Source organism: Barbus barbus (assembly GCF_936440315.1).
Source record: "Barbus barbus genome assembly, chromosome: 38".
Lineage (NCBI taxonomy): Eukaryota > Metazoa > Chordata > Actinopteri > Cypriniformes > Cyprinidae > Barbus > Barbus barbus.
This window is the reverse complement of record NC_136716.1, coordinates 13,967,524-13,988,237: the sequence shown is the minus strand read 5'-3', so window position 1 is coordinate 13,988,237 and position 20,714 is coordinate 13,967,524. Positions and strand designations below refer to the sequence as shown.

At 37.7% G+C, this 20,714-nt stretch overlaps 1 protein-coding gene across 2 annotated transcripts in view; it reads left to right on the top strand.

Moving 5' to 3' along the window:
• The first annotated feature begins 1,961 nt into the window (after positions 1 to 1,961).
• Positions 1,962 to 20,714, top strand: part of odad2 (outer dynein arm docking complex subunit 2) — a 71,761-nt gene continuing 53,008 nt past the window's right edge. The window contains exons 1-9 of one of the 2 annotated variants that reach the window (XM_079398430.1): positions 1,962 to 2,130; positions 2,366 to 2,606; positions 2,761 to 2,918; positions 3,790 to 3,916; positions 4,157 to 4,263; positions 7,633 to 7,772; positions 8,880 to 8,999; positions 17,636 to 17,856; positions 20,290 to 20,430. In XM_079398430.1, the coding sequence (XP_079254556.1) occupies positions 2,389 to 2,606; positions 2,761 to 2,918; positions 3,790 to 3,916; positions 4,157 to 4,263; positions 7,633 to 7,772; positions 8,880 to 8,999; positions 17,636 to 17,856; positions 20,290 to 20,430 (1,232 nt within the window). In that variant the 5' untranslated portion in view covers positions 1,962 to 2,130; positions 2,366 to 2,388. Of the gene's footprint in view, positions 2,171 to 2,365; positions 2,607 to 2,760; positions 2,919 to 3,789; positions 3,917 to 4,156; positions 4,264 to 7,632; positions 7,773 to 8,879; positions 9,000 to 17,635; positions 17,857 to 20,289; positions 20,431 to 20,714 lie in introns of both variants that reach the window. The other variant, XM_079398429.1, reaches the window with a different exon arrangement.

The following is a 20,714-nucleotide window of genomic DNA, read 5'->3' as shown; positions in this document are numbered from 1 at the left end:
CCACCATTCTACCTGCGTTTAAAGTCTGTGTAGAGGATGTGAACCGGGTCTTCAGAAAACAGAAATCTAGGAAAGCTTCAGGACCAGACGGTATTTCACCTGCCTGTCTAAAAGTCTGTGCTGACCAATTGGCCCCCATCTTTACACAAATCTTCAACAGATCTCTGGAGCTGTGTGAAGTTCCCCGCTGCTTCAAACGCTCCACCATCATTCCCGTCCCCAAAAAGCCCAAAATCACTGGACTTAATGACTACAGACCTGTCGCACTCACGTCTGTGGTCATGAAGTCACTTGAGAGACTGGTCCTGGCCTACCTGAAGGACATCACTAGACCCTTGCTGGATCCTCTTCAGTTTGCCTACAGAGCAAACAGGTCTGTGGATGACGCTGTCAATATGGGACTGCATTACATCCTGCAACACCTCGACAAACCTGGGAATTATGCAAGGATCTTATTTGTGGACTTCAGCTCGGCCTTCAATACCATCATACCTGACCTTCTCTCAGACAAACTGAGACAGCTCTCTGTGCCCTCCTCCATCTGTCAGTGGATCACCAGCTTCCTGACAGACAGGCAGCAGCTAGTGAGGCTGGGCAAACTCACATCCAGGACTCTCACCATCAGCACTGGCGCCCCTCAGGGTTGCGTTCTCTCCCCACTGCTCTTCTCTCTCTACACGAATGACTGCACATCAAAGGACCCCTCTGTCAAGCTCCTGAAGTTTGCGGACGACACTACAGTCATAGGCCTCATCAAGGACGGTGACGAGTCTGCTTACAGACAGGAGGTTGAGCAGCTGGCTGTCTGGTGCAGCCTTAACAACCTGGAGCTGAACACGCTCAAAACTGTGGAGATGATAGTGGACTTCAGGAGAAACCCCCCTGCTCTCCCCCCACTCACCATCATGAACAGCACTGTGACTTCAGTAGAGTCATTCAGATTCCTGGGCACCACCATCTCCCAGGACCTGAAGTGGGACAATCACATTGACTCTATTGCGAAAAAGGCCCAGCAGAGGCTGTATTTCCTCCGCCAGCTAAGGAAGTTCAACCTGCCTCAGGAGCTGCTGAAACAGTTCTACTCTGCAATCATCGAGTCTGTCCTATGTTCTTCTATAACTGTTTGGTTTGGTTCAGCTACCAAAACAGACATCAGAAGACTACAACGGACAGTTAGGACTGCTGAGAGGATTATCGGTGCCCCTCTGCCCAGCCTCCAAGAACTTTACACCTCCAGAGTGAGGAAAAGGGCTAAGAAAGTCACTCTGGACCCCTCACACCCAGCTCACTCTCTCTTTGTACTGTTGCCCTCTGGCCGGCGCTACAGATCACTGAGCACCAGAACAGCCAGACACAAGAACAGTTTTTTCCCCCAGGCCGTATCCCACCTGAACAACACATAACACACCCCGGTACTGTACATCTGTAAATAACCCATCAAACCTTCATCTGTACATAGGACACATGCACATTCACAGTTCTGTCTATGGTCATGTCTCTTTTCTGTATATTTTTATTTTTATTACTATTGTTATCCTTAATTATTGTATATTCTCTTCATTAGTGTTCTTTATCACCTTAATTATATGTTGTCTGCACTATGTTTGTACTTTCTGTACTGGAAGCTCATAACACCAAGACAAATTCCTTGTGTGTGCAAACACACTTGGCAATAAAGCTCTTTCTGATTCTGATTCTGATTAACAATTATTCAGTTATTATTAAATTGAACAATTGCAAATAGCAGCTAACTTAATTCATGTGATGTGTTCTGCTAGGCATTTTTGGATTCCTCTTTTTGATAAATTTAGACGGAAAATATGTACCTTTTTATCGTTTGAGTCATTGAACAAAAGTTGCTAAAAGTTGCCAAATAATAAAAAAAAAAAAAGAAAAAAAAAATTTATTGCTAGGTGCTGTTGGAAGAAAAAGATGCTAGAGTCTGAAAAGTTGCTGAATTTAGCAACAAAATTGCTAAGTTGGCAATACTGTTGCCTTCACTTCTTTTTTGACCCTCTCTGCTCCTCGTTGTTTGACCGTATCTTAGCAACCGAAGCCTGCCCTTAGTTCGTTTCTGTTTGCTTGGTAACTGAAGGGAACGCCGAGAAGTTAGCAAGACAGCGGGAAACGGTTAGAAACTTTGTACATACTTGTTTAGTCACGTGTGTTGGTGAGTAATAAACCGTTTTATAAATCGACACTTTTAAAGAGGGTCACAAATATTGCATCTTTAAAGTTAAATAATAATCGTTAAATATGTGTGAAACACCACATATCGGTTCTCGCGCTTTAATGCACGCATTGATATAGTTTTATCCTTCTCATGTTTTATTAACAGTGTTAACTAACTCTGTTTTAATGCTAGGTTCAGATCATCTGTTGTCCGTCATGGGAGAGACACTCTCTAGGGCAATTCAGTGGAGTTCTGATGCGGATAAACTCGAGAACAGCCCTCTGAATGATGACATACTGGCTGAAATCCTGCTCTTCACGGAGGACTTCGACGACAGATACCCACAGGAGGCCAGGATTCTATTCAGGGAGCCTTTACAATGGAAAACATCTCTAGAAGCGGCTGATTTCACATCAGATATATATGACACCAGGTAATACCAACAACTGGAGATTGTTAGATGTGCAATTGACTAAGAATAACATGACATTAACTTTAGAGAAATAAGAAAGATTACATCTAATTTAATTTTCTGCTTTATACCACATTTCAGATTATTCTTACCCTTTGCCATTTCTCTTTTATAGAGGAGAAACGGCTGTGTCCCTGGAATGTGATGATAACGGAAGTCCCCTTCTCCAGCTGAGTCCACCTGACATTACAGTGCACTCATTTCACCATCTCTCTAACCTTTTGCAAATAAGCAAAGATAAAAAGATGACGGAGATCCGGGCCTGTTTGGAAGGTGAGCTGCATGCAGAACATGCAGTATTACTTTAAGAGCTAATGTGTCTGAAATAACATGTTCTGTTATTCCTTATTTCTTGTAGCCATTAGAAATATTAACACATTTGCAGCCTTCATTATTCCAGTGCTTACATCCATTTATGATGGAGAATCTGGAATCCCAAAATCTGAGACCACATTGAGAATCTGGATTTTTTTTTTAAACTTGGAACTAAAAACATAAAATGAGTAATATTTAAGATTCTGCACTATTTATAGGACCCAATCAAATAACATTTGTGACACTGATTATGTCACCTATATTAAACAATCAGTCAGATGTTCTTCCACTGAAGCACAAGATGCTCTTGGGGTCATTCTTAGATTAGGCTGGAAAACATGATCACCAGGCTTTACACAAACTTGTGGAGTTTTGTGCAGCTTGAATGCTTTGTCATTTAAAGCAAGAAGAGGAATAAGTAAATATACGAAGACAATCTGAAATTCATGTTATTTTTCAGTTCAGTTTTAATTGATAATATAACTTGTAATAAAGTCAGTATCAATTAGACAAATGTGAAATAGAAGCATTTTCACTAGTGGTCTTTGGCTTTTAGACCACAGTTTTTAAAGCTAATTTTCCACCTGAAGATTAATTCCAGGCTTGCTTCCTGCAGCTTTTGGCTAACATTTTAAATGTGTAGTCGATAAGCTTTTGGTAACGTTTAGTGGGCTCTTGTTTGTCCCAATAGTACCAGTGTTTTTTTATACTGACACCTATCGCCCTGTTTCCAAGAATCTTGGAGTGAAACCTGCAATGGGGCTAAGGGAAAAATAAAGATGAGTGGAAGTGTTTTTGAATGACAAACAGTTGTGTTAATGGCCAACAGTTAACAGGGAGCCAATACAGAAGATCTTTGGGCCCATCTCTCCCACAATACACGAAGACGAGCTATTGAATATCCTGCACCAGCTGGACGAGAAGCTGTTAAGTATTGCTGTCAAACCGATCACCGGGTAAACACTCTTTCTGTATACATATACTGTACACTGCCTTCAATCAAAGCAGTCAGCCATGCTTTAATATCTAACTATATATATATATTTACAATGAAGATACTAAAAAAGATACTTCATCTACACCACTTGACAAGTAATGTTTTCACTTTGGAGTTGTGCATGCATTCGTAGTTATATTACTGTTACTGGTTAATGAGCTGTATTTTTGTTCTGTGTTGTGTGTGTGTTTTTGCCCAGAGAGGGCAGGCTAAGCCCAGCAGCTGTTAATACAGAGGTAGATATGTTGAAGAGATTCTGTGGAACAGGAGAAAACCAGGTGCTGAAGTCTGTGAGCTACACATCAGGTTTGCATTATCCTCACTTTCCCCCCTCTCCATCACTTCTGCTCACTTTATCTCTTTCTGTCACTCACTCACTTCCAGAATTTTCACCCTCTATCTGATTAATCTGGTTTCTCTCATACAGATTTCTCCCTCGCTCTCTCTTTTTCTCTTTGAGCTGGTGCTGGGAGCGAGTGATTATAGTTTTCCGGCATGAATGAGAGTTGTTAAATTGGACTAAAGTTGTAGAGTAATTTAGTAATTGGAAAAAACGGAGACAACTTCTCACATGTGACTGTCAGACATGGCTGCAAATGCTTGACTGATGCCTTGTAAACTCAGTATTTTTGTTTTGTTTTCCAGTACCAATTTCTACAGTAAACATTCTTGAAAAGCAACATTTCATAAAATATTCAGTCTTCATATAAATGTATTAAAATTAAGGGAGCTTATGCTTAAACGAGAAAAAATCTTCCAAGCAAGTAATTAAAATATTTTTTTCATTTTAAATTAAGCTTATTTTTTACACCATTTTTCTTATTACATAAAAAAATTCTTTTTTTTTTTCTTCAATTAAAGACAATTTGCACAAGATTTTGTACTTTTGTCTATTTTATTAGTTCAAAGTAAATACATTTTTGTGTGTTTCAATTACGAACACATTAGGCAGACCTACTCTAACAAAAACGAGATGAATGCCACTAATGTGGCTGTTAGTGATGATGTGCAGAGCTGCGACAGGAAGCGTGGTGCTTAGTTAAATGTGGCCACTGAACCATCACAGTTCCCGCAGGCCAACAAGAAATTGAATCAAGAGAGGTTGGTGTCAGATAACTCAAAAGATGGATCTGTAGAGACAACTGAGGTGACAGTTGGCCCCAGTGAAATTCTCACAGTCCCACTTTCAGAGTCGAACCTCATGCAGGTGCGCGGGGCCGACATCCATGCTGATGTAAAACGAACAGCCTGCAAAAAATTAAATCAATACCAACTGATATCAGAGTTCAGCAAACAGCTTTTCTCAAGGCTTTAGAGGATTCAGATAAGAGTGTTCTAGGTGAAAATTATGAAGTAGGCAAAGCAGACTTCCAGAGGTGGGAATGAACTATATTCAACTAAACAGTCATTATTTTCTTGACAGTACTAGAAGACTGTATAAGCATAAAGTTGGCAAAGTTTCTCAGAAAATTTCAGTTTCTGTGGAATTTTGTGGGCGAAAAAAGATCTATTGTCCATTGTCATTAACATAGTGATCTATGAAGTCAATTTCAAACCAAGCAGCTTTCTATTGTTTAGTTTGGTGAATTTGTGTGACCAACCTGATCCCAATGTGAAACGTGCATGAGGAAATCTTTTGCCCTCGAGTGAAATTTCGAACTGTGGAGATTCCTGTAGAAAAGCCTTGATTTCAACCGAACTACTAAATGTGACAACACAGGGCTCTACGCTTACTTTTCTTTTTAGGAGCGCTTGTGCTCCTAATTTAAAATATTTAGGAGCACAGTCAAAAATTTAGGCGCACCTTCAAATCAATAATCAAAAATTAACCTTCCCATTACGAGGTGATATTTGACTCCTTAAAGTGATTTACAGGGAATTTTGTTTTTACCTTTGTAATGGCATTTTTCTAACTTTATTAAAAGTTTGTCATCTTTTTGTCAAATTCAAAAAAATATATTTATAAGTTTTTTATTATTTCTAATTAAAACAACAGAATAAAAACAAGTAGAATAAGATGCCAATCAAATGAAATCAGTATTTAAGAAATTTGAACTACAGAGGTGGCACAGAAGAGCACACAAGTGGCTTGTAGGTGCATTTTCAGATGTTTAATGAGGCTCAGAGGTTGCATAAGTGCAATTAAATTCATAAATTCATGTGTAGGTTAATGTTTTAAGCATACATTTTTGAATTTAGAAATATTAAATGATTTAAATGACAGAAAAGATACTTTAAAAATAAACTAAAACTGCCGGTAGGTGGCGGTATGTCATTGATTTGATCACTGATTCATTCCTTTAATTGATTCGTTCGAACGGCTGATTCATTCAGGAATGAAGTACGTGACTGTCGAATGGGTAATTGAATCATTGACTCACTAGATTAATTTAAAAATGCAGTTCATTCATAAACGAAACACCGCTGTGTTTGAATGGAGATGCGCAGCGGCTTGGCCGAGACTTTTTGAAACAATTTTCGTTGATGAAATAGAGCAAAATAAGTCAATGGTGTTGTAGTCAGACAAAATAAGTCACTTAATATTAACTTCTTGTTTAATGAACTGTTGTATTAAATCAATATCCCATTTGCAAACTTCCTTAATAATCATTAAAAGCTGTCACTCATCTTAGTTCATCACGATCTCACAAAACTTCATTATAATCAACGAAGCTCCGTATACTGCCCAATGAATCTTTTATTTTACACTTGGTCTACACTTTTTTTTGTTGTTGTTATAATGAGAGAATACGGCTGTGATACATTAGCTGCAAAAATACGTAAGTACGTTAGAAACCTTTTAAAGCTACGTTGAACAACATACAACTGCTTGTTTTGTTCAGTTTTGCATTGCTACACTGTTTACAATATACAATGGACCTTTTTTGCTGGTGAATCTTTAAGATCGAAACATTTTCCAGGGTCGTTTTCCTATAAGGAGCTCACAAAATTTAGTAGTTCTGACCATTTTAGTGCTTATTGGCTTATGATTAACACTCTTAAATGTCAAAAAAGCTTTTCTCTCTGCCTCACACTCAGTCTTCAAGCCACCACCATTAGTGGCAATTCTGGATATCCTTTAAATATAACATGTCTGTATTCAAGTCTCCACAACATGGAAACCATTACATATGTCAGATTTCAGTTTACAAAGAGATTTATCAATTCTTCCCTTCTCCCTGAGGAGAACGGGCAGATTTGCTGTGCCATAACAATCAACTGTTTTTGGAAAGAGGAGTGCAGCCTGCAAATTGTGAATGATGGATGTGGCTTTTTTTGAAAAATGTGTCCCCGTATGCTGAGTAAAAATTGGAAGCTTCTATTGCAAATAAAGGGGGGGGGGACACCGTGAGGATGCACAGGGCGATTTGGAGCATGTGGAGTATCGGCAGGGGTGTTTGGCGAGGGTGATTTATCTTGGGGTTATGTCTGCAGCAGCTCAGTCCTGAAGAACAATCAGTCATCTTCACTGGCAGGGCTACTGGGAGAAAGTGTCCATCTGCCCCGGTGGAAGCCAGCACTGTATGAACTTTCCAAAACTGAAGTTGCAAAATAATATTAAAGTTGCAAATATTTACTGTCGAGAGGTGACAACGGTGCACTAATTTAACATTTGACACGATATGCATGTAACAAAATATACAAATCTCTAAAGCATAAATCTTGCCTCCACAGATTACGTGTTCTCCAATGGTTGTCGTTCTCCACCGTGGAGGCAGATGGATGGAGAGATCTGCTCCCTTATAATTGAGACCTGTGACACAGAGCCCACTCTGTTCATCACTTGCAGTACAAGCGGAGTTTTCTTCGATGAGGTGAGAAAACTGTCAAGAAAGTTATAACAGTCATTTGGTATGTTGGTTTTAGATTGCTCTAGGAACTCAATTCTCTCGTATGTCAAAGCAAAATACAGTACTGCTACATTGGTGTCAAAAATGATGGAATTCAGCTACATAACGTATCATCTGCCATTAGTAATCCGTTTCAGAAGTGTGGACATTCCCTCAGTTGATTATATATTGTATTTTTATCATGAAACCAATTTCAGAGGAGACTGATAATCTAAACTGGGCATATCCCAACAAGCCTGACCTGAGCACCTAGCAGATGGAAATTAATGCATCCCATCGGAATGCTGAATGATGCAATGAGTTTTCTGAATCTGAAACGTGTCAGGCTGTCAAGAGAGCAAATTTTGGTAGACAATTTGATTATACACAATGTGCTCTTAATGTGTTTGAAAGGTATGGTATACAGACACTTTTCCAAACATGAGGTAAGTGAAACATGACATGACAGTTATATGATTCTGATCCAGATCTGCTTCTCTTGCTGTGTTCAGTGTTTCGAGCCGCCCCACAGAACTAAATATGTGTGCAATTAATCAAAAGCAACATTTCACACACCACAATATTTTTCATTCAGAGTGCCACTTAATCAAGTACATATGTCTATTTTTATCTTCGTGTTTCTTTCTTCAATCTAATTTCTCTCGCCCTCCACCTCTCTCTAAATGTCTGTAATTTTTGGAGTCTCTTGTCCTAGTCTGTGTTCTGTTCAATGCTTACTGACACTCACCTGTTCATTGTACATTTGAGGTCAGTTTCAATCTACTGCATATGACAGTGATGCTAATTGTAAAGATTAGATATTTAATCAGAACAATTCACCTCTAAACCTCAGAGATTGAAAGTTGAAAGTACAGTTATGTCTGTGCATGTGTGTGCAGCTGATGGACGTTTTATGTGTGTGTTTAGTGAGTGTTGAACCTTTTCTCTTGCTCTCACTTGTCTTTTTCAAATATGACTTTATGATTGAGATATCTATTGTAACCTGACTTATATCTCAGCCAAAAATACTGATACACCATTGGGAATGTTGTCAATCTGTGTTTAAACTTACATTATGATTTCATTTTCTAGAGAATCAATGGAGAAGGAGGTGTAAACTACTATATGAGAAAAAGTGAACTCTACAAAGACATTATTACACTGCTGAAAAACATGTCTGCCCAGTTTGCTGCGGCTGCTAATGAACAACAGGTATTGCTTAACACCACAGGAATACAGTAGTTTTATCTCTTTTAGCATATATTAGTCATGCCTTATTTCCTAAATTGTTGGTTTAACACCAGTGATTGGCATTGTTGGGTTTCCATTTCTCTGATCGTTTTAGTTATCCTCTTCCACTGCATATGGCCTTAAAATGCTCCAGATGCAATTTCTGAACAAATGACAGTGGTTTCATTATAGTGTCTGCTGCACACCACAGGGCTTTGGATATCCTAACCATGCTCTGGGCAATCCTAACATGTGAATGACATAATTCATGGTTATGCACTAATCATCCAAAATTTGACAACACAATTGTGACTTATATAATCCATCTCCTAACGTTAAAAAAGACATTAGTGCGCATTAATTGCACATCTGAGATGCTAGATTGGCTTCTTCATCTTCCTAAAAGTGAGTATTGAAAAATCTTGGAGCTCAATAGCGGTGGTCTGGATAGCCTGAAATTTCTGGCATCAGAGAGAGATGACATCATCATGCGAGTATGCCATACTCTTGACAGACACATGCAGCCAAGTAGAAGTCTGCTATTAGTGAAATGGAGTGGATGTTATTGATAGTACAATAACATTTATTTGTATTTGATATTTGTAAATGAGCAATTATGATATGGATGGGTGCAAGCTACCAGAAGTGCCCAAATAGCTTTGCTTTGATTTAGTTAAAGTATACTACCTTTCAAAGGTTTGATGTCAGTAAGATTTGTTTTTATAATGTTTTATAAGAAATTAATATTTTTATCTGGTAAGAATAGGTCAAATTTATCAAATGTGACAGTAAAGACATTTATAATATTACAAATGAAATCAGTTTCAAAAAAATTATTCCTTCTTAACTTACTATTCATCAAAGAATAATTTCAGCACTTTCAACATTGATAATAATATGAAATGATTCTTGACCACCAAATCAGCATATTAAAATGATTTCTGGAAGAGCATTTAACACCAAAGAGAAGAGTACGGAAGACCATAAATAAACCAAATTTTCAAGTCAGTTTTATTTATATAGCGCTTTTCACAAAACACATTCTTTCAAAGCATCTTTACAGAAAATCATAATGTTCACGTTTATAATATAATAACTTAATATTGTTATGCCTTAAAGTCACATTTAATTGATTAGAGCTGGGTAATAATATAGCTTAAATTTGCAATAATAAGTAATATTTGCTATATAATATATAAATCGATATCCCAAAATATATTAAAATAAAGTTATTTTAAATGATCAAATATTTCATGATATTACTGTTTTTACTGTATTTCTGATCAAATAAATGCAGCAAAAGAGATGTTCAAAAACGTTAGAAAATCTTACCAACCCCAAATTTTTGAATGGTTGTTTACATATAAAGCTTTTCATGTTTTTAATATTTACTTCTAATAGCCGCAATTTGTAGCACCTCAGTCAACCTCTCTTTAAGTCTGATACTGATCTCTTCTCTCATCCTCTCTTATTTGTACTAATTTGTCTAATAAAGGCATAAATTCAAAATAATAGCACTTATAACAACTGAACAAAGAATGTGTATTAAACATGTTGGCTACTGATTCAGTTATTCATTTTGAATTCCAAATATTTGCAAACAGACTCAAGTAAAGAGCCCAACACTTCAAACATAGACACACAAACAGAAGAGCTGTCCTTCAACTGGCAGCAGTGTGCTCCTGCTTGCTCCTCAGCCTGTGGTGTGAGGTATGCAGCCTAAGATTAATCACAGCTGAGGAGAAGAGAGCAAAGGGAAAGAAGGGACAACCTAATGTCTACACTTCTCTCTGTGTCTGCTTGTCACAATAACCAAGAGAGAAACAGATTAAGAGACTGAGCCGGAGAGCGAGGGAGTTCTCTCCTCTGTCACTGTGCTATTTTTCAAATCACCACAGTGTGAAAGAATGTGAGAACAGGCCAGTTAGTCAGACCCCTCTGAATTAAGTAAAAGATAAATTAACAAATTGGGTCTCCGATAATGGCCTCAAGATGTGGTGAAAAGTGTGTTTATTGTTTGAGATATGATATCCTATTTCTCATTACTGACATAATGTATTTGTTGGAACAATATTTTGTTTTAGAGCACCAAATATTTAGTCCTTTCTACTAGTGATCGACCGATATTGATTTTTTATAACCGATACCGATACCAATTATTTGCATGTCTATGTGCCCGATAACCGATATGCAGAACCGATATTTATTTACTGTTATAAAGTAAATAAATGACTGCGTGAAGCAAGTCCATACTTCACTTTGGTTTTTCATCCTTTCAGTCATCTTAACAAAAAATGTTTTGAGAATTAGCAGTCTTTCATGCAGGGCTCTAGACTCATTCTTCCCACTGATCTCACTTTTGCGCACGAGCACATAATTTGGTTGCAATTTGTTTTTTGTTTTTGCTACAACATTTGATTAATCAATGCATGCTGATGAACTTTTATCATAGTTTATAGTTATATGGTAACGAAAGTTTTCAACATTCAACTCGTTCTTTTTCATCTGTATTATTTGTGATTTAAATTTTGTGAACAGGAATTCCTTTTTTCGTGCGCTTTTTACTTTCAAATTTGCGATCTTGGTGTCACATTTTACAAGAAAAGATCATTGTCTGTTTTGCTTATATCTATACACCTTTAACTTTTTAAGACTAAAACAAAAGATGGATTCATTGTTATTCTTAATTAAAAAGCGCAACAACAATAAAACAGTAAGTTGACAATGACAAACTCTTACATAACATTTATCAACAAAAACGAATAAGAGGAGGCATGGCATAGGACACACCACATGCTGTACTATATACCGAGTATATTACAGAATGTTTAGCAAACTCTGAGGAAGCAAATAAATATTAATATATATATTTTTTTAATTAAGGAAAGCCTCCATAGCATAACCTGAGGTAAACAGCAAAGATAACAAGCTTCTCAAAACGAAAACAAAAAGAAAAGTAAAACTAAACTGGCTGTAGCTGACAGGACTTGCATGTTTTTTCTACAAGAATACCACCACGTTCACCTTCTCTGGTTTAAGAAGCGGTCTTTTACTTTAGTTTGAAAACAAATCCATCCGTTGCGCTCCATCCGCGACGCGCACCTTCACGCTCGTGCTGACGCGGCGAGTATGAACCAGGCTCTACCCACTAAGCGCTCGGCTGAAAGCACCTCTCTTCACGTGATCAGTGAAATCTGACTCCTGCTATAATGTGCTGCGGCTGGCAGCGCGCGCTGTATGAAGCAGACGCTTTGGAGCAGCGCAGACCTGGCACTCGTACAAATGCGACCACGTCAAATTTTAACTCGCAAACAATTACCATTTTGGTCGCAGTCTAGAGCCCTGTCATGTTAAATTTAATCTTCGTATTACAACAATAAAAAACATTTTATTTATAAAAAGCTTTAGCAGCAACACTAATATTAGCAGTAAGCAAAATTAACATAGAAAGTCTAATGTTTTCAAATGGAGAAAATAAAGGAAAGTCATATCAACTTCATTTTTAACTACAGTTTTAGTAGGTTTATAAGCTGTTTAATAGGATAAAGAGTGAAGAATAATTCACTGGATAATGTTAATTCACGGAATAATATTCTCTGGAATATTGGAATATAACAAGCATTGTATTTTATTGCATTTCTCAACTGGCATGCTCTAAATTATGCTGCTGACAGCGCGGTTTATCTATGCCTTTACACAGAACTATAGGCTACTCAAACTGCCATCGATCGCGGAGATAATAAATAATTAATTTCCATAGAGTTGTATTAATTTAGATGTTTATAAACGAAATAATGGTTATATAGTAAGTGTTAATACAATTTAGGGTGCTTCAAAAAAGTGAATCTTGTTAAAAGTTTACATGCGGTGGCCGTGCTGAGCATTTCTTGAGCATCAACCGCTGAGTGAAATGCAATATGAAAGCGGCTTCACGAGACTAATGATGAGCATATAGACCACAGAGAGAGAATTACATTCAATGCTTTTCTTTCCAACATGCAATCATTCATGGCTGTATTATTTAATTCATGCAAAGTTACGTCTTTATTGGGAGAGGACTTGACGGATTATCTATGTGACTCCGAATTCACGAGACTAATAGACCACAGAGAGAATTAAATTCAGCGCTTTTATTTCCACCATGTGCTAATTCATGGCTGTCTTATTTCAGGCAAAGTTATAGCCTATCTTTATAGGGACAGGGCTTGACAGAGTATCTTATTTATCATATTTCCTAGAGCCAAGTTGCATTTAAACTATATATCAGGCATTTATGTAATACATCTAATTTGTGCATTAATGCCTGTAATATTAAATAGTTTACTAACTACAGCAAATCAAGTACCTGCACGCCGTTGCTGTCTGGTCTCCCCTCAGGTGCGCTGCAATTGCGATCCTGCGCGCAATTCTGAAAACGTCCACAAGATGGCGGTGTTTATCGGGGAATCCGATATTACAAAACCGATATTCGATTATGGAAAAATGCTTAAATATCGGGAAAAATATCGGTAAATCGATATATCGGTCGATCTCTACTTTCTACATGAGATTTTACAGACAAGAATTATATCAAAAATAATTTTTAAATATACAACATCTTTAAGAAATTACAATTTTCTTTTCTTTTCATGAGTGTGTGTGTGTATGGGGGGGGGGGGTTGACTCAGTGTTGTCCAGATCTGTCTTCAGCTTCATCGGTAGCACAGTTCAGTAAATGCCTTTTTGTTGATGCAGACAAAGGATTTCCTCCAACTTGTACTTTTCTTAAAGCAAAGTCCTCAGATCTACGCTAATGTTTTATGCTGACCGTTGGCGGTTTTATAACCGACATAATTCTGTCCTTGAGCAATATAAACGGAAACTCCATCATCGAGACAGATTTCTCTTTATGTTCGTTGCTAAATGATGGTGATGTTATCTCTCACCGATATAGTTTGCAGATGGAAACTGAAGGCAGACAGAAAGATTACTGCTCTACCATACAGTAATAATAGTTATTGTCTAGCGCTACTCTGCCGGTGTAAAATACCTCTGTCTGGTGCTCCCGTCAGTTACCTTGAGGACAAAAAGTATAAAATGTTACTTTCATCTATTCATTCTTCATTCAGAGCCAGTTTTCAGACACAAACTAAGCCTGCTGCAGAATTTTACCTTTACTCTCAGCAGAGATGTCCAAGTTAAACTCTGTCAGGTCCAGGACAGGCTTCATCTTCCTTACTTGAGGAACAGTTCCCATGAGTCTGTGCTCAGTAGCTCTGTTCACCTTCCATAATTCTTGCCTCTGATGAATGTTCAGTCTAAGTGTGCTATCATTCTAAAGCTCTATGAGAAAAAGCTGAAGTAGAGCTATATGCTGTACTTGCTTATTTGACACTATGTCTCTAGACATACAACATCCTTTGTTGGTCTTAGAACAACATCCTCAGCAACCAATCAAAGCCCTAACGCTTTAAAATCAGAAGGCAATGGTTGAATAATAGGAATGTTGTTTCAGGAACAACAAATGATGTTGATAAAGGAACATGTCCTACTTGTTTAAATCACATCAGGCTGTTTATTTGGTACATAAGTCACAGTCATACTTGCTATTGCTGAAAGGTGTCTGAATATTGTTGCCAATATATATTTTTTTATATTACCGTTCATATCGAGACAGGAAATGCCACTTCAAAGTTCATATTGACTTCGATTAACCTACTGAACAGATGGTGCACTTCTGGTGTGATATTCTGGAATGATTTTTCCTTGCCATGTTTCCTTTGGCTTGCTCACTGGGGGTATTAAGGCACTATTTTCTGCAAAGCTGCTTTGAAACAATATGTATTGCCGAAAAGAAAAAGAATGAAGTGCATATTCTCAGTGCGGTTTTAGTCTTTGGTTTTTTTGAACAAGGCTGGATATGTGCTAGCAGGTTGAGTTCGATTATTGGTGGCAGTGAGGAGAAAGACTTTATTATTCTTTGAAGCGATGATGCCAGGCAGGCGGTTCAGCGTGCGAGCGTTTGTGTGTGTAAAAATGCCCACCAGACTTTCATGTGTTATTATGCCAGCGGGCGGGAGCTCAACCATGAGCGCTAGCAGCTGACGGGTGATGGACAGAGGCCATAAAGAGAGCTATAAAAGTAGTCTGCTTAGACACAAATCAAACCCTTCTTTGTTCTCCATATTTTGCATTGGTTCCTTGTTTTCTAAATTTCATGAGTTTGCTTTTCTATGTCTTTTTTCCACGTCTTTCTAAGGTCTTCCAAACACATTTGTTCTCCTTTTTGCTCAAGTCTCTCATCACCTTCTACAAATACACGTTTATCCACCTGAAACAAACCCGTTACTTTCGGGCGCATGTTGATTTGAGTGCAGATAATGCTTTTAGTCGCACTATGGGACTCTTGTAACCTGAAAAGTTCAGCAGAGAATAGGCTCTGGATTGCAGCCTGAATTTGCTGTAATAAGTCTCAGACACGCTCTGGTCCTTCAGCCATCAGTCAAGCTCCGGACCGTGATTATTCAGTCCAGAAACCCTCAGTACACACCAGATCTCAGCCAAAGACAACAGGCTTTATCTCCTAACATATCAGCTGTGTGAGGAAACAATGCGTTTTTATACTTTTATCAGATCAGACACTTTTAATCTAACATGCACAGCCAGGGCTGAGCAGAAGGTGACATTCATCAGGGAAAAGATATCATACTCTACTGCTTTGTCAGACTTTGACAGGAAGATTGTCGCTCTGTTCCAAAAACCTAATAAGCTTCCTCTGAAGAAGGTAGGATTTCAATTCATCATAGACACTCTCAATGCTAAGGTTGTTTCAAAAGGTAACTTATTTATGCTTTCTTGAAAGAAACCTAGAAACCACAAATTCTAATGCAGAATGTCCTTTGAAAAGCAATAACAGAATGTAATGTAATGAAAAACATATCCAAGATGACAAACAAAGTGAAAGAAATACCTTTAATTTATTAGATTTGGAAAAATATTGATATGGATACACTACTGTTCAAAAGTTTGGGGTCAGTAAGATTTCAATTGTCAGTGTTTCCACAAAATATTAACAGCACAACCTTTTTCAACATTGATAAGAAGAAATGTTTCTTGAGCACTTCAAATTAGAATGATTTCTGAAGGATCATATGAATCTGAAGACTGGAATAACGACTTTAAACTAAAATTTAGCATTTCCATCTCTGGATAAATTAAATTTTAAAATGTATTAAAATAGAAAAGTTGTTTTAAATGGTAATATTTCACAAAATGACTGTTTTATTGTAATTGATCACATAAATGCAACCTAAGAGACTTTTAAAAACATTTCAAATCTTACAGACCACAAACTTTAGAACTGTAGTGAATATAAATATAAAATATTATACATTTTATATATATTGAGTAAAATATACTCACTTTTAATAACAATTTGACCTAAACATTGTGTATGTTTATGCATATTAGAGTACTGCATCATCGATTGTGAGTACCATCTATAATAGTCAGCTCACTGGGTTTTGAAATGGACTTCTTTTGTCTTGCAAATCTCTTTCTTTGTCTTTCTTTATAGTTAGATGTTGTAGTAGTTTGAGGTTTATTGAGCACTTTTCAAGGTTTTCTCTTGATATTCAGGCTTCTGTTTGGGATGCCATACACTGGATAGTTCACTCTCCGTACTTGGTCTTGGACAGGGTTTATGCAGGTTTATTACTTCAATTATAATATTAAAGGTGGGTGGAGTGGTATAAGGAAATGGATATAACTTTGGCTGTTCTTAACTTTGGCCTTCTTTAGGCCAGACAAGCTCATGAAAGGCACAAAGTCTGCTTAGCCCAGCTGGATCTACACAGAGTCCCTTGTGCCATATTAAAAGCTTTTTCCCTTGTGTACTCTTTCTGAACTCTTCCTCTCTCATACTATTCTCTCTTCTTCTTGCACTTTGTTACGTTTTCTTGCTATATCTCTCAGAGTCTAAATGATGGAACCAATGAAGGGCTGATGACAGGTGCCTGTGACTAAAATCTTTCCTGCCTCTTAACCATTCATATGTCTCCTGTTGAGCTTCTCACAAAGTTAATAAAGTAGGAGAAAGAGAAAGATATAGTCTCTTATAATTAGCAAAAAATCATTGTTGCATTACTTTGCCACAAAGACTCTACTGACTGCGTGCCAAATTTCCAGCTGCAGTTCAAGAATGTACAGAAAGAATAAACCTCTCATATTGTATAGGCAATTAACAGAAGAAGTTTTGGAAATGTGTTTCTATTTTTTTTTTCCATTTATTCTCATAACACAAAGGCAGGATTGTTTTTCTGGCAGTAGACTGTGGAGAAAGGCTGTATTGTATAAATGTTCAGGGATACAAATTCATAAGTGGGATTAAGTTTTTATAAGTCTCTTTTTTAGAATGAAAAGTCTGCGCTAGCTCGAAGATGAGTGTGTGATGTGCCTCCCCAATAAAGAGACAATATGTCAGATGTAAAATGGAAAATAAGAGTGCATTCATGAAGAACTTTGTTAAATGAAGAATACTTTAAAGGAAGAACTCTTCCCAAGTCTTTGTATTTGGTACAAATTGAGACATGTCCTTTTCCTAACTATCTTGTTTCTGTTTTATTCACTCTTTTCTACAGGACTTTGCCATTCAAGATGTGCCATCCGCTAAAAAGATCTTACATGTGGAAACGGTTGATGCTGAGGAAACAGGCCAAACCCTGAAGTCTTACGGCCATGAGGAAAAGAATGTGCCTGCGAAGGCGAGACAACAGCTTGCGCGGAACAAGCCGGGCGGTAGGAAGAAGAAATTAGAACCATCTTTGAAATGGAAGAACCTCGGCCTCACGTCGTCTTATGAGTAAGTGATAATTCTTTGTTTGACTCCCAAAAAACCATCACAGCTTGAACATCAGAGGCCACGACACTGATGTTTCTTAGAGTGCTGCATGCATTCTACATACTGTTTGTCTACATACTGTGTAGATACACAGTACAATAGTTAGCCAGACTTGGTTATATGTCTTATGCATTAGTGGCTGTTCACAATATATTTATATATTGCAGAAACTTAATGTACAGTGGGTACGGAAAGTATTCAGACCCACTTAAATTTTTCACTCTTTGTTATATTGCAGCCATTTGCTAAAATCATTTGTTCATTTTTTTCCTCATTAATGTACACACAGCACCCCATATTGACAGAAAAACACAGAATTGTTGACATTTTTGAAGATTTATTAAAAAAGAAAAACTGAAATATCACATGGTCCTAAGTATTCAGACCCTTTGCTGTGACACTCATATATTTAACTCAGGTGCTGTCCATTTCTTCGGATCATCCTTGCGATGGTTCTACACCTTCATTTGAGTCCAGCTGTGTTTGATTATACTGACTGGACTTGATTAGGAAAGCCACACACCTGTCTATATAAAACCTTACAGCTCACAGTGCATGTCAGAGCAAATGAGAATCATGAGGTCAAAGGAACTGCCTGAAGAGCTCAGAGACAGAATTGTGGCAAGGCACAGATCTGGCCAAGGTTACAAAAAAAATTCTGCTGCACTTAAGGTTCCTAAGAGCACAGTGGCATCCATAATCCTTAAATGGATGACGTTTGGGACGACCAGAACCCTTCTTAGAGCTGGCCGTCCGGCCAAACTGAGCTATCGGGGGAGAAGAGCCTTGGTGAGAGAGGTAAAGAAGAACCCAAAGATCACTGTGGCTGAGCTCCAGAGATGCAGTCGGGAGATGGGAGAAAGTTGTAGAAAGTCAACCATCACTGCAGCCCTCCACCAGTCGGGGCTTTATGGCAGAGTGGCCCGACGGAAGCCTCTCCTCAGTGCAAGACACAAAAAAACACCTGAAGGACCACAAGATGGTGAGAAATAAGATTCTCTGGTCTGATGAGACCAAGATAGAACTTTTTGGCCTTAATTCTAAGCGGCATGTGTGGAGAAAACCAGGCACTGCTCATCACCTGTCCAATACAGTCCCAACAGTGAAGCATGGTGGTGGCAGCATCATGCTGTGGGGGTGTTTTTCAGCTGCAGGGACAGGATGACTGGTTGCAATCGAAGGAAAGATGAATGCGGCCAAGTACAGGGATATCCTGGACGAAAACCTTCTCCAGAGTGCTCAGGACCTCAGACTGGGCCGAAGGTTTACCTTCCAACAAGACAATGACCCTAAGCACACAGCTAAAATAACGGAGTGGCTTCACAACAACTCCGTCACTGTTCTTGAATGGCCCAGCCAGAGCCCTGACTTAAACCCAATTGAGCATCTCCGGAGAGACCTAAAAATGGCTGTCCACCAACGTTTACCATCCAACCTGACAGAACTGGAGAGGATCTGCAAGGAGGAATGGCAGAGGATCCCCAAATCCAGGTGTGAAAAACTTGTTGCATCTTTCCCAAAAAGACTCATGGCTGTATTAGATCAAAAGGGTGCTTCTACTAAATACTGAGCAAAGGGTCTGAATACTTAGGACCATGTGATATTTCAGTTTTTATTTTTTAATAAATCTGCAAAAATGTCAACAATTCTGTGTTTTTCTGTCAATATGGGGTGCTGTGTGTACATTGAGGAAAAAAATGAACTTAAATGATTTTAGCAAATGGCTGCAATATAACAAAGAGTGAAAAATTTAAGGAGGTCTGAATACTTTCCGTACCCACTGTATTTAACTTATGGCAAAATATGGTAATTCTGTATGTTGTCTGAGCGTTGGCATCCTCTGAGGTCCTGATCATGTAAACTTTCTCTGTAAGGTGTCACAGAACTAGACACACTCTAGAGAGCTATAGAAGGCTGAAACAAATATATTACCTGAGGGGAGAAGAAAAACAATTAAACGATTTTTTTTTTTTAAATGAAAGGGAAATGTAACAAAGGCACCAGTTAAACTGAAAATTGAAGTGGCTTTTTAAAAAATTGTATATGGAACATCCACATAGTCATAGCTGATACTTGTGTGGTACTAATAAAATATCAGACTAGACATACAAATCATGAATTTAAAATTGGAAAAGTTACCTGGCCTATTTTGGACAATAACATTTTTTTTTTAATCATTGAGGGCAAAAAAGGCAACTTTGAAACTTTAAGTCGACTTGAAATTGTGACTCTTCATGTGAGTGACAAGTTCAAAAATTATGAAAAGTTTTAAAAAAATAGTGATAAATCATTAATAATTAACATTAAGCAATATTCCATGAAACAAATAGTTAATTTTGATTTCATGGTGACTTTTTAAACATATTAAATATCTGATTGTTGTTTTTTTTCCAGTGAGTTAGAGGAGAAGTCTAGAAGGACCAGAGAAAGGAAGAAGATCTTGGAAAATGGCACAAAGTCACCTGCATCCGAGAACAAAAAAAAAAAAGATTTTTCTGGATCATCTTTGCCAGGCTGCCAATCTTCTCAAAAAATGTATGCCACCATAATCTCAGTCCACAGAAAGCGCCTTTTCACTGTACATATGGTATTTTCTCTGAGGTAAAAACCTAACCATTGAAACAGGATCTGCAAAACCCTCTCCCAGGAATACGCATAATTGAATAACCCTTTATTCTCCCGGCCAAACATAAAAAAAAACTTATCCAATCACTGAATTGGAAATAAAGACTCACTTTCAGGGCAAATTATTTCAGCTGTGGATAAGTATTCATTTTATAGCCTGTAAAAAAGCCCTGTATTCAGTATTCAGATTGGTC